Source organism: Penicillium solitum (assembly GCF_028829755.1).
Source record: "Penicillium solitum strain IBT 25940 chromosome Unknown utg000001l_segment0_segment0, whole genome shotgun sequence".
Taxonomy (NCBI): domain Eukaryota; kingdom Fungi; phylum Ascomycota; class Eurotiomycetes; order Eurotiales; family Aspergillaceae; genus Penicillium; species Penicillium solitum.
The window spans coordinates 8,494,859-8,506,691 of NW_027072121.1; the positions used below are offsets into that span (position 1 = coordinate 8,494,859).

At 49.4% G+C, this 11,833-nt stretch overlaps 6 protein-coding genes across 6 annotated transcripts; 2 read left to right on the forward strand and 4 right to left on the reverse strand.

Moving 5' to 3' along the window:
* Positions 1-283: 283 nt before the first annotated feature.
* On the reverse strand, positions 284-1,327 carry N7455_003291 (uncharacterized protein; the record flags this gene model as incomplete). Its single annotated transcript, XM_040959291.2, has 2 exons — positions 284-591; positions 673-1,327. 2 exons carry the CDS (start codon positions 1,325-1,327, stop codon positions 284-286), a joined length of 963 nt encoding a protein of 320 aa, XP_040810256.2.
* Positions 1,328-1,987: 660 nt separating this feature from the next.
* N7455_003292 (uncharacterized protein) lies at positions 1,988-3,770 on the reverse strand (the record flags this gene model as incomplete). The annotated part of the gene is made up of 2 exons (XM_040959337.2): positions 1,988-3,307; positions 3,381-3,770. The coding sequence occupies 2 exons, from the start codon at positions 3,768-3,770 to the stop codon at positions 1,988-1,990; spliced, it is 1,710 nt and encodes a 569-aa protein (XP_040810180.2).
* Positions 3,771-3,981: 211 nt separating this feature from the next.
* Positions 3,982-6,977, forward strand: N7455_003293 (BAG family molecular chaperone regulator; the record flags this gene model as incomplete). Its single annotated transcript, XM_065604457.1, has 3 exons — positions 3,982-6,153; positions 6,205-6,301; positions 6,367-6,977. 3 exons carry the CDS (start codon positions 3,982-3,984, stop codon positions 6,975-6,977), a joined length of 2,880 nt encoding a protein of 959 aa, XP_065462948.1.
* A 333-nt stretch (positions 6,978-7,310) lies between these two features.
* N7455_003294 (rRNA-processing protein UTP11) lies at positions 7,311-8,548 on the reverse strand. The gene is made up of 2 exons (XM_040959375.2): positions 8,353-8,548; positions 7,311-8,259 (listed from the first exon to the last, which is right to left on the reverse strand). Exons 1-2 carry the CDS (start codon positions 8,446-8,448, stop codon positions 7,483-7,485), a joined length of 873 nt encoding a protein of 290 aa, XP_040810188.1. The 5' UTR covers positions 8,449-8,548; the 3' UTR covers positions 7,311-7,482.
* A 332-nt stretch (positions 8,549-8,880) lies between these two features.
* N7455_003295 (uncharacterized protein) lies at positions 8,881-9,491 on the forward strand (the record flags this gene model as incomplete). The annotated part of the gene is made up of 2 exons (XM_040959325.2): positions 8,881-9,049; positions 9,235-9,491. The coding sequence occupies 2 exons, from the start codon at positions 8,881-8,883 to the stop codon at positions 9,489-9,491; spliced, it is 426 nt and encodes a 141-aa protein (XP_040810189.1).
* Positions 9,492-10,257: 766 nt separating this feature from the next.
* Positions 10,258-11,139, reverse strand: N7455_003296 (putative transcription initiation factor TFIID, 31kD subunit; the record flags this gene model as incomplete). Its single annotated transcript, XM_040959369.2, has 1 exon — positions 10,258-11,139. One exon carries the CDS (start codon positions 11,137-11,139, stop codon positions 10,258-10,260), a length of 882 nt encoding a protein of 293 aa, XP_040810187.1.
* Between the last annotated feature and the right edge of the window lie 694 nt (positions 11,140-11,833).

Genomic DNA, 11,833 nt, shown 5'->3' on the forward strand with positions numbered 1-11,833 from the left:
CCACTATCTGATCTAAGACATGACGTTGGGCTCCACTCAAAATTTCAAAATCTTCAGGTGAGTCACGATCAGATAAAAGAATATACAACATAGAAGAATATAAAAAAAAATACGATCAAATTAAAGCCAGACGCCCCTAGCATAATTTTTATATGTAACCCCGAAAAAATGAATCCCCAAAAGAAAATGCTCAAAAAAAACCTAATGCAACCAAATACCCCCACTTTCGTCATCAAAATGGGAAAAAAAAAGTAGCCCACAGTCGTAAAGTCGAGATTACATCTCAAAGCTGCGCAACATCATTGAGAATCTGAACCTCCTGTCCAGGCTTAAAGGCAGGAAGACCCATGTAAGGACAACCGTCACAACGGAAAGCATCACCCAGAGCACAGCTTCCACAAGAACCAGTCTTGCCCTCAACGGTGAAGTCCAGCTCGGCCAAGTCACCCGTATCCAGTTTCAGCACATTCAATTCTTTATCTGCGTTTGCGCGGCGCTCCTTATCCTCTGCTTCGAGCTTGTCGGCTAGACCACAGCTGCAATCTTTGCAGGCGCGTCGCCGGCGGCCGGTCTTGGGTTGGCACTCTGGGGCTGAAGAGGACGGTGTTAGATTATATAGATCTTGTAGAAATGCAATATGCAAGGGTTGAAAGGGAGGGGATGTAGACATACGCGGCATTATGGGTCTTGTTAAATCCTCCTCGGAGAGGAGCGTATCTTCATTAATGAGCTCGTCATCATCGTCGCGGTCGTGATTAGTTGGCGAGTCTATTCCCATTGGCGCAGCGAAGCCTGTGGGAAAACTGGGAATAATAGGGACTGCCGCTGGCGCGGTAGGCTTATTCTTTTTCTTTAGGCCGAATTTTAAAGGAACCGCGGCGGAGGGATCGAAGCTTGGTTTTTCGAAGCCGTTATCGGACTGCACGAGACCAGCCAGGATAGCTTCCATAGCGTCTGAGGCATTGAGGGATGAGTCTTGGGTTTGCAGCTTCGCACCAGCCTTCATGGCGGGGACAAGAGAGGCGTATACATCTCGAGTAAGGAGTTTCAGCGCCTCGGAGCGCCGTGTGCCGTCTGTGTCGGTGAGGATGAGGACGAGGTCGTACGTTGTTGCGGGGAGGGAGACGAGGCCTGCGGACAGCCGGTCGAGCATTTGGAGGTCTGTGATTGAGCGGTCGAAGGTGCTGAAAAGGCCGCGGAGTTTGTCCTCTTGAGTGGCAATGGAGGGGGGGGCCAGGAGGAGGGTGCGCTTTGCCTGGACTGGCTTGGGGGTGGAGAAATCCACGTCCATGTCGTTGGAGTCAATGGTTATAAATGAAGGAGCCATTGTTATTTTTTTATTTTGAGATATGAAAATGTAGAAAAAAGGGAAAAAGATGGAGAATATAATCTTCCCTTGGAGGGGTGGCAAATGATTATTAAGCCTTGTGGATGTCTCCGCGGGACCTTCAAGACTGCCGATTAGAGAGATTGTCCTATCAGCGATGGTGTGATTACTTGAACGTTTTAAGACTCTTTGCGACAACGGAGTATCAGAGGACTTTGTATTTGAAATTTTGGATGCCAGTCAGAGACAATGATTAGCAATTGATTAGAAATGTCCAGGTGTCACTCGGAGACACCTTGAAGACTCTATCACATGACCCTCATTCCGACTCTTCTTCCTAAATAGGGGAATAGAACCCGCCTCCGCATCTGGCAGGTTGGGGGTTGTGGGTTTCGGGCTTGATTTAGCCTTTATTCCCTCTATCTTCCCAACTGTTATTGAGTTCCTTTCGCATTTCCATTACATATAGGGTCTTTTCGGGGTTACTCCGCATTTGGGGCAACGATTTACAGTTTCCCAAGGGGCATAGCTGTATGTTCCTCCTTGTATCGTATATATCCTTTAAAATGAAAGCCGCGAGTGTATAAAATAGGACATTTTCTAAAGGTAAGTATCTCGATCGGACTATAAAATTTCATGCATTACCTCTAATGTATAGAATCAACCCCTACCCTCGAAACTCCTCAGATATTCGATTAATGGCGAGATGATAAGTTGAAATATCTCATCTTGCATCTGCTCGCTTTCCAGTGTGGAGTCTTTGGTACCAGGCCAAAGGAGACATCTCCTCGTTACCTTTTCATAGTCTGCACCACTTTGCCCCTCCACCACCTGCAAGAGGCGAGTTGCAGTCTTTAGATTCACATATGCCTCCACTGGATCATCATCCTCCGGCATACGTAGTGCCTCTAGTGTCTGGCATAAAGAAAGTTCGATCAGAACAAGGCCCAGGGGAAACAGAATCTCACTTTGGATGAGCGAAAATGTTGGTTTGTCTCTGCACAGGCTCCAGGCATCCAACTCACTGCCGACGTTCCACAGGACGTATGGCTTATCGATATCCCCAGATGCATTCTTGGTAAACATGATATCTCGTGATCTCCACTGTGTTTTCAGCCAGCTTCCGTGAAATTGGAGCACGCTGCACGCGAGATTAACCGCAACGCGAAGACGGTGGCCCCATGTGAAAAGAAAGCTGCCGCCAATAGGCGCCTTGGAAATATCACTTGAAGCCGCGATGAGCTCAGCGAGCGATTGTGATCTCAGATTCCCGGCGAGCTTTCGAACATAATACATATTGTGGCGGTGGTTTTCATCAGAGATAAACCCAATAGGTGCATTTGTCTCGCCACTGGTCCCCACGGTAGACAGCGTCGAGCAGATGTCTACAATCGGAGGCACCGAAGACATATCAGACATCATGGGTGATTTATCTTCAGATGATGTATCGAACGCAAACCGCACTTTGGCCTTCTTTTTAGCGAAGGGAACTTTGTCTCGATTGCTCTGGGGTGGAAATCGGTTCAAAGTATCCACGCTCGATTGAATAGTATCCGATTCGGCTTCAATCTCACACCATCCCTTACCAAGATCTATAGAGCTGTTTGAAGGGAAAATCATTCGGAATCGAGGCCCATGAGAGGACTCTTTAGACCCATCATTCATGTCCTCTGGTGGATAACTAAGAACAAAATGGATTGAGTGTTGGTCCATACAAGCACATTTCCAATACTTGCCCCGTATTATTGCATTGTGCAGACTGCGGGCTGATTTCTGGGCCCTTTTATGGCGCAACAGGGGTCTTTTTGATATTCTCTGTTTCTGTATTGTGCTTCGATAATCGGACTGCTCCACCAAGGTATTCAGGATTTTATTGGCTGCGTCGAGACGAGCGAAAAGATCGAGGTAGATGCTTTTCGAGAAAATATCTTTGAACTTCTTGACCTCCTTTTTGATAGCGGACTGGTCGACCCGATAGTTCTGTAGTATGATCAAGGTTCTGGTTAGCCCTAGACCTCGGGAGCGGACCTCGAGAGAATCGAACTATACTGACCACCGAAACATTATTGTCCAATCCTAATTTTCGTGACAATTCCTCCAACAGAGTCGCAACCTCTATCATCATCCGGTTGAAAGGGTAGAAGTCTCTTCCTAGCTTTTCATGAAGACTCGTTTGCAGACTCTGTCTTTTCCACAAATTCCCGAGAGGATTGTTCCTCAGTTCCTCCAGCCCGTCTTCATATTCAACCACTCCATCGAGGGCTCGCTCCAGGGTATTGACGAAGATGGCTTGTTGGGTTCCAAGGCTTGATGAATAGCTTTCAAGTTCCCTCCGGTAGCGCTTGGCCCCGAAGCTCTTGATGGTCTCAAGACCCTGGACATAGTTATCAAGCTGGTTGATGACCAGTGGTAGAATTGCTAGCGCAACACCTGCAGCCTCCATATTGGAGCAGTCGGACTGGACAAGATGAACTGGGGGTAAAAAGAGCCGGGAGGTCATGCTGTGTAAGCGCGGGGGCTCTCCAGGGCTATCTCAGCTGCAACCCCGCAATGACAAGATCAACCTCAAAACGTCCGATCTCGCAAAGTTCGATATTATTCTGGCTTAAAAGACTTGCAGGGTCGTAAGGGCATTTGCCCCAAATCTTCCCAAAATGATGACAGATCCGAAAGGCCCCAAAACCACTGTACAAAGGCGAAGCATCAAGCGGGACCAAGGGCAGGATACATCCGATACTCTTTTGTCAAAATGGACTCGTGGAGCGGTTGATAGCAACTATGATCCATTCGGTCAATCTACTTCCTCAATCGAAGAGACAGTCCTTGAGGATATATCTGAAAGAAAAGGAAACGCTACTCAAGACGCATCCTTAATCACTGAGCCAAATTTCGACGAGCAAGCGGCATCGCCAGCAAAACCAGTTGAGAACCATGTGCACCCCGTGGTAACAACGACGACATCCCCATCTGTGAGGACCTCTATGACAAATATTTCGTTTGCCGTGGTTCAATGTCTCAAAGATTTAAGTCGGCTTGTTTCCGAAGACTTGTCATCGTTTGCCTCTGAAGTCCCGCCAGCGCTGTGGAAAGATGAGCTTGGTCGTTTGCGGGTTTGGGCTGCCAATATTGGGGCGCACCAGACCGGCCAATCGTCGCTGGATTATCGATTGCGGGATGCATCGCACATTAAAGAGCAGACACTTCGTGTCCTTAAGCGGCTGCAACGAACCACCGAAGATATCAATGATATTTTGCATCACTCACCCGGAGATGACGATTTCTCGGATCTAAGCGGAGATGAAGAAGATGACGAGCATCAAACAGAAATGCAGTCTATTTATCATGCTCTACGAGATACTATCAACAACCTGTTCCAAATGTCAATGCTCATCCGGCAGCCAGCTCAACATGATCGCCTTCTTGGTACCAAAAGATCGGATGCAGTCTTTTACGAGCAGTTTGACCTGCGATATGTCTCAGACAAATACCCCCAAGCGGGGGAGGATATCTCGAAACGTCTTGGCCTGGCAATTTCCCAACGTCGAGCCGTTATGCAGTATCGTGAGCGTCATCGTACCAAGCTCGGCCAGGGTCTCAATCAGGTTATTGAGGATCAGACAGACGGGCAATCAACCAAACTATCAGACACAGTTGCAACTGAGTTTGTAGAAGTTTCACCAGCGGTAAATGATAACTTAGAATTGCTAACTGTCGCCTCGCAAACATCTTACGCTCAAACCATATTGAACGGGGCGGAAGGAGCGGTTCTCCCGTCTCCCCCAAAAGACTCAGCCAATGGAGCTCCATTTGAATGTCCCTATTGTTTCGTAATCATCACCATTGCAAACCGGAGGGCCTGGGCTCGTCATGTCTTCAATGACTTGATGCCATATCTGTGTATCTTCCCTAGCTGTCCGACACCCCATCGATTGTATGAAAGTCGCCGGGAATGGTTTTCTCATTTGCAGAGTCAGCATTCCATATCTGAAACCCCAAATGTACATGTGGACTGTCCACTCTGTCTATGCTCGCTTCCATCTGGGAAGCAGCTTGAAAGACACGTGGGCCGGCATCTGGAAGAGCTGTCGCTCTTTGCGTTGCCGCGATCCGAAGAAGACGACGAAGTTGCAATTTCTTCTGGTGAGGATTCTGATAAGTCACACGATCCGGTCGATGAGGGGCGATGTCCCCAATGTGATCTAGTCTTCACCGACCTACGAGCTCACGCAATGACGCATAACGAAACTGAGCGTCCAGAAAAATGCCCGATTGTAACGTGCGACTACCACGCCAAAGGGTTCGCTCGCAGATATGATAGGAATCGCCACCTACTGACACACTACAAGGGCGTCATGGTGTGTCACTTTTGTCCAGGCGCTGGGACACCAAAAGAAAAGAGCTTCACTCGGGCGGATGTGTTCAAACGCCACCTTGTCACCGTCCATGGGGTGAAGCAGCTGCAACCAAACCAGCTTGATCAAAGCCCGACTTCCTCCATAAAAACAGATATGGATCACACTGGCGATTCTACTGAAAATTGCTCTATCTGCAATGAACCCTTCGAGGATGCCCAGGACTTCTATAAACACATTGACAACTGTGTAATGCTCAAGGTGATGCAAGGATCCTCCGAGCCCGTCAACAATATGCGCCTCCCTGAGGTGAGCGAAGATGAAGAAACGGTTGATCATCACGGCTACTCCAGCAGTTCAGTTCGCAGCCAGAATGAGGAGAAGCCTTACCTGCGCAAAGGGAAGACCCGTGTCCCTCGTGACCTTGTTCATATCCATGCCATCATGGATCTAGGGTATCCGTTCAAGGAAGAGGTTAGTGTTTTGTTTTCTAACAATGCTATTGTCGGCTACTGACCTAAGTAGGAGGATGTGATTATCATTCAAAGGCCATTATCAAAGGCCCATATCGACGAATTGCTGAGCATAAGCCGCGAGTTTAAGAAGGCTTGGCCCGTGGGAGGTGAGTGGTATTCGTATCCGTATTCCTAAGTTCCCAAAAGGAAGATCAATACTAACCAGGACCAGCCTCCCAGTCTACCAAGGAGAACAAGTTGTCTGGGCAGGTCGATCTCGAGATGCACGAGTCAGAAATCGGCCCGGACGATGCACTCAACTTTGGGCCCGGCTCGTCAAAAGATCTCTCCCAAATCAACGAGGATGCTGTCGCTTATAACCCAGACTCTTTTTGGAACCGCCAATGGGATCACCCAGATGAGAATGAACCCCATGAGAATGAGCCCAAAATTAAGGTCAGTAAGAGGGACAAGGAGGCTAGATATAGTTCCCCTCTTCCCCCTAAACCCCCATCACCGCCCGGTTCACCTAGTGGCATACCTTCGCCTCCGCCGAATCTTAAACTACTGCATACCCCGATGGAGCAAATGACTGCGTTGGCTGGGTGGTTTGAGCGTGAGCTCATTCCGATTTGTGACGAATTCATTGCACACCCGTCGGCCGATCCCAAGAAGCGGGAATACACACATAGGAAGCTGAGCGATATCATCCTTGCGCAAGTGATGTTGAAAGTAGATGGAATTGATTCAGGCGGCGATGGTGCTGCACGCTGTGCGCGCAGGGCCCTCATCAAACAAGTGCGACATGTTCTGAAGGGACTGGATTCAATTGCAGGAGTATAGCTATATTTGTCATGCCCAGGATTCCTGTATGTATGTAATTTTTGTAGGAGTGTGACCTTTTGAGATATGCATAGACGTCCGATTCGCATAAAGTGCGATTCGTGGTATTTATTCACTATTAGGTTAGATGAATCAAGATTCCTGTAGGGATACAGTCCCCTGCTGTTGTGTTTATCTACGTATCATAGTAAATGAAAGAGAAGCCAGCTTTGATATTATTTCAACAACCATACCCAGATGTAGATGTAGCGATGCCACAGTACTTTTATATGATGGTCAAATCTACCGGTATAAGCAGCAGTGTCTTATCACAGGTCTCCCAGCTATCGCCTGACACAGGGCTTGATATTACCGAGCTTTTCCAAGAGTCGATGGCCAGGACTGAAGTGGGTTCCTTGGATGCTACTGTATGCGCCGGACTGCCTCTATGGTGGTTGGTATCAATATGTACAAAAAAGATGATAGCGAGTCATCACTCATAAACTCCGTCGAAACAAAAAAACAATCAGCGCTTGCGCTCACGGATCTTCCACTTGATTCCGTCCTTGTTGGTACCTCCCACGGAATTTTCCATCTTAGCCCGCTGCCAATCAAGCTCTTGCTCCGCAGTCCGGATTTCAGCGTGTTGCTTGTGCAACGCAGTGAGCTTGTTGTTACGAGCCTCGATGGTTCGTTTCCGGAGCTTGCGAGCCCGTCGAGCATCTGCAAGTGCCTGTCGCTCAGCCTGAAGCTGCTTGGGTGTCTTGCGGGTCTTGCTTGACGTCTGATCTTCTTCCTCTGATTCCGAAGCAGGTTCTTCTTTCTGTATCCTCTGCTTCTTCATTGCCAACTGGTCTTGTCGATCATCGGCAAACACCGTCCTGGTGGGTTTCGGTTGCACCGGGGCTCCGAAATCGAAATCGGAATCGTCGTCGAACCCATCATCCTCGTCATCGCTCTCGCCCTTTTTCCCATCCTTTTTGCCGAGGGCCTTGTTCATGCCATCTTGCAATTCCACTTCGCGCTCCAGGCGCTCGATCTCACGGCGCACCCGCTCGCCAACCGTCCGAAGATAACCCTTATCTTGCGTCTTGAGCAGCTTGATTGCCTCGTGGCTCAGTCCCTGTGCTGCGGCAGATTCTCGTGCTGTGCCTTTGCCACGTCCGTGCCGACCTTGGGTGCGGTTCTTGTCTCCCATCATACCGAAGGCGAACTCATCAGGGTTGCGATCCCGCGCTTTCTCTTCGAGGCGCTTCAGCTTAGCCTTCTTGGCATTGTAATCTTTGGCACGGAGCGAGTAATCCTGTTGAAGTTAGAACGTTTGTTTTAAGATTAGGCATAAAAGAAAGCTCGGATCATTGGTAAATGTCCCAAGCGCTCCTCCGCGGGAACTGACCTTGTGCTTCTCGAGGAGACCCCATTTCTCGCGACCCTGAACCTGGCCACGCTCTTTGTGGTTCCGCCGTTGGACGGCGTTGCGCATGGACGACATGCTGAATTTCGGTGTTGGTAATTCCCGAGACAATAAATAGAGCACAAGAAGGTGTAGAAAAAAGAAAAATCAGAAAATCGAAAAGACGCAAAAGTCTCCAGCAGAAGAGTGTAAGTCAAAGTCGAGATGCAAAGTCGGAGAACTTTTTTTTCAGATTCTGCCAATAGTAACATTCTCTCCGCCCGAGCTCGGCTCACTCGCAATCAACACTCCCACTTGGCCTCGATCTTCTCTGCAAAGCCATTCAGTGAACCCCTCTCGGAACTACTTCTTCCTCTCTTAGTTCGTTTTGTTGGGTTCTGGAGCAGCTGAAATCACATCTTGTCCCTCAACAACCGGGACCAATCCCTCTCAAAAGCATACTCTCCGATCAGCCAGCCCATACACTTAACCCCGATCAACTTCGATCTTTGCGATCGACATACAGTCCCAATGGCTACATCTTCCACATCCCCCGATACCTCCTCAACAAGTGTACCCAAGAGTGCACCCAAACAATATAATCTTCGCAACCCGCTTCCGCTCTCAGCCCCCCAAGAACAAGAAGTGAAACTGCTGTACTACAAGCGAGTGCGCGCCCATTGCGCCCCCGAGATTAAAGGTATGCAATTTGGATTGCTTTATACACCAAATCCATCACCTCTTTACAAGCAATGCATAGCTTTGGCCTTGCAAAAGCCGGTCATGGGTGTCAAGCGGAGGAACAATTCCGGATCGCATGACCATGATCCACTTCCCATACCTGGAATATGCCTGAAACAACCAACTAACCCAATTATGATATAGCATTCGCCGAGTGCGCCGTTAACCGCACCGTCACTGCAACATGGATCTGCCGCCAGCAACGTCTTGCAATGAATTCATGCATGGTCGCCCACGCGAAGCCGGAAGAAGAGGACCGCGCACGTGAGGAGTGGTTTGCGGGGTATGAGGAACGCCGGCGCGCGAAAGAGGAGGATCTTGCACGTGTTGAGAAGCGACGTGAGGAAGTTATTCGCATGATGCGCGAGGATGAAGCGCGCGCCAGAGCGGCGGGAAAATGATTGGACATTTCCCTTTGTACTTCATGGATCCCTCCCTCTCTCGCTCTCTTCATTTCTTGTGTGAGTATTTCTTGTCTATATGGGTTTCGGCGTCTTGAGTATTCTGCTTCTTGCGTTTATCCGAGGTTGGAGGGCGATGATTTTCGCCTTTTTGGGCCGAGTCTCTGAGCGAGGGGAAGGGAGCTGTCAGACTCTTACCTGACTTGACTGCCTGATTGGCTGGGCCTTGCATGTCTCAAGGTGCTCGGTCGATAATTCACAGTCCTGACAGCCAGCCTGGCCTTCTTCCCGCCCTCGGTTTGATAGACAGATATCAAACTGATCTCGCCGGGCAGCTCAGCCCTGGACTTTCTTGGCCAATCCGGACTCGGACTTTATATCTTTTCTCTCTCCTCACGGCGCAAAGGCAAACAAAGCAGGCGTTTTGCTGGGCTTCTTTATTACATTGCATGATCATCCCAAATGCGAGCGATGGGATGGACTGAATTATGTACAATATACACACAGACGATTGCATATCTTGGTTTAATTGACCAGAAAGATGTCTTCTTTATCGGTTTATTTGCCTTTATGATCAGGCAAGGGCATTTTGACCCTAATTTGTAGACACAAGTCATGAGAGATAGATACCCTCCATGACAGTAAAAGCCAGGACACCGTCCTATGGTAGATTAGAGGGAAAAAGGAGAATGACAACACCAAGCGCCAGAAACACCACCAGCCCAAGGCCAAAGGCAGAAGAACCCTCGGGCGTAAATGCACTCCCTTAAACATCAGTCATGTTCCGGTCCTCGTCTCCATCACCTGCCTCGCCCATAGTAGTATCTTCGCCGAAAAGATCCTCCATCTTCCCATCATTATCATCCTCGTCTTCATTATCTTCAGCTCCATCACCACCAACACCCTTCCCAGCCCCAGGCTGGTGCATCACATCAGGCATCTCATCTTCCTCGCCCTCACTATCCCACTCATCCTTCATATTCCAACCCATTCCAGTAAGACAGAAGCGCTCAGGAGGTAAGCGCATGCCACCGATAACAACACTCTGGTTCGCCGCAGGAACAGTGCCATTAGCGCCGGCAGCAGGATCGAAGCCACGCGATACACCGGGTAAGGCAATCCGATTCCTCTCCGACGCGACCTCCATAAGGAACTCCTTCGGCAACCCTGTCTGGAACTGGAAGTGCAAGCGGGAAGCAATGGCCAGCCGCAATGCAGGCAAAGAAACACTATTCACTTCGGCGGAGCCCTTTGCGCCCGCAGTGCCGTCTGTGGCCGCGGCGTATCCTTCCGTCGCAAGGTGCACGGAGTCTTGTAGCACATTGGCGGTATAGCGGTATGCGAAGTCGAGTAATTGGAGGGGCACCCGGTCTTGGTAGGAGGTTACCCCGAGTGAGGCGAGGAGCATGTGGACCAGCCGCACGTCCCTTGGTCGTCGCGTTTTTCCGCTGTCTTGGGTTGATATGCCCGGGACTGGTGGCGGTTGTGGCGCTGTTGTTGAAGGGCCTGTCGCTGGGACATTGGGTTGGGTCTGAGAGCTTGTTGCGGCGGGCGCGGAGGCCCCGTTCGCGGCGGAGGAGGATTCAGCTGGTGGGGTGAGAGGTTGTGTTGTGGGCGCTGAGCCCTGTGTTTGGCCTGGGGATGCCATCTTGTCTTGGATGAGCGAATTGTGGTGTCGCGAAAGTCGTCGATGTCGAATTAGGTGGTGATTAGATGCCCTGGAAAAGGTAATCGGGGAGCATTCCTGGCACAGTGCTCAGGGGCTAGGGAACAGCCAGATATTCGAGCAGCGTTCAGTGTAGGGATGGAGATAGAGAAAGTGATGGCTAAATGAGGCCGAAAAGAAGCATGAGCTCCAGGGCTCCGGCCAATATCACGATTAGGTAATCGTGTTGCCTGCAACCCTAGAGCCCTGGAGGTCGTGCCTGAAAGACAGTCATATGTAATGCTTTTATTATACTACATTCTATAGTATCCGTAGGTAATATTTTGAGGCCTTCAATGTGTTTGCGCAAGTCTATTCACTTGTTTCATTCATTACTTCCTATTCATCTCATGGTCCTATTCCTATTCAATCAATCCTCCAAGTATATGCGCCATGAATGTACAAAAACAAATCCAGAAACGCCATGAATGCCATGAATTAAAAAGAGTCAGGCACGAACGGCCGTGTATAATGCAGTCTCCAACTCCAAGTCTGCATGCAATAGTGTTGAACTTGAATATATCGCAGTCTAATGCAGAATCTGACCTGGTAAAGCACTCGCAAGACGGGTATCTATGACGCAAGAAATGCCCCGGGATCAATCCCTTGTCAGAGAGGCATAGCAGTGAGTGTATGT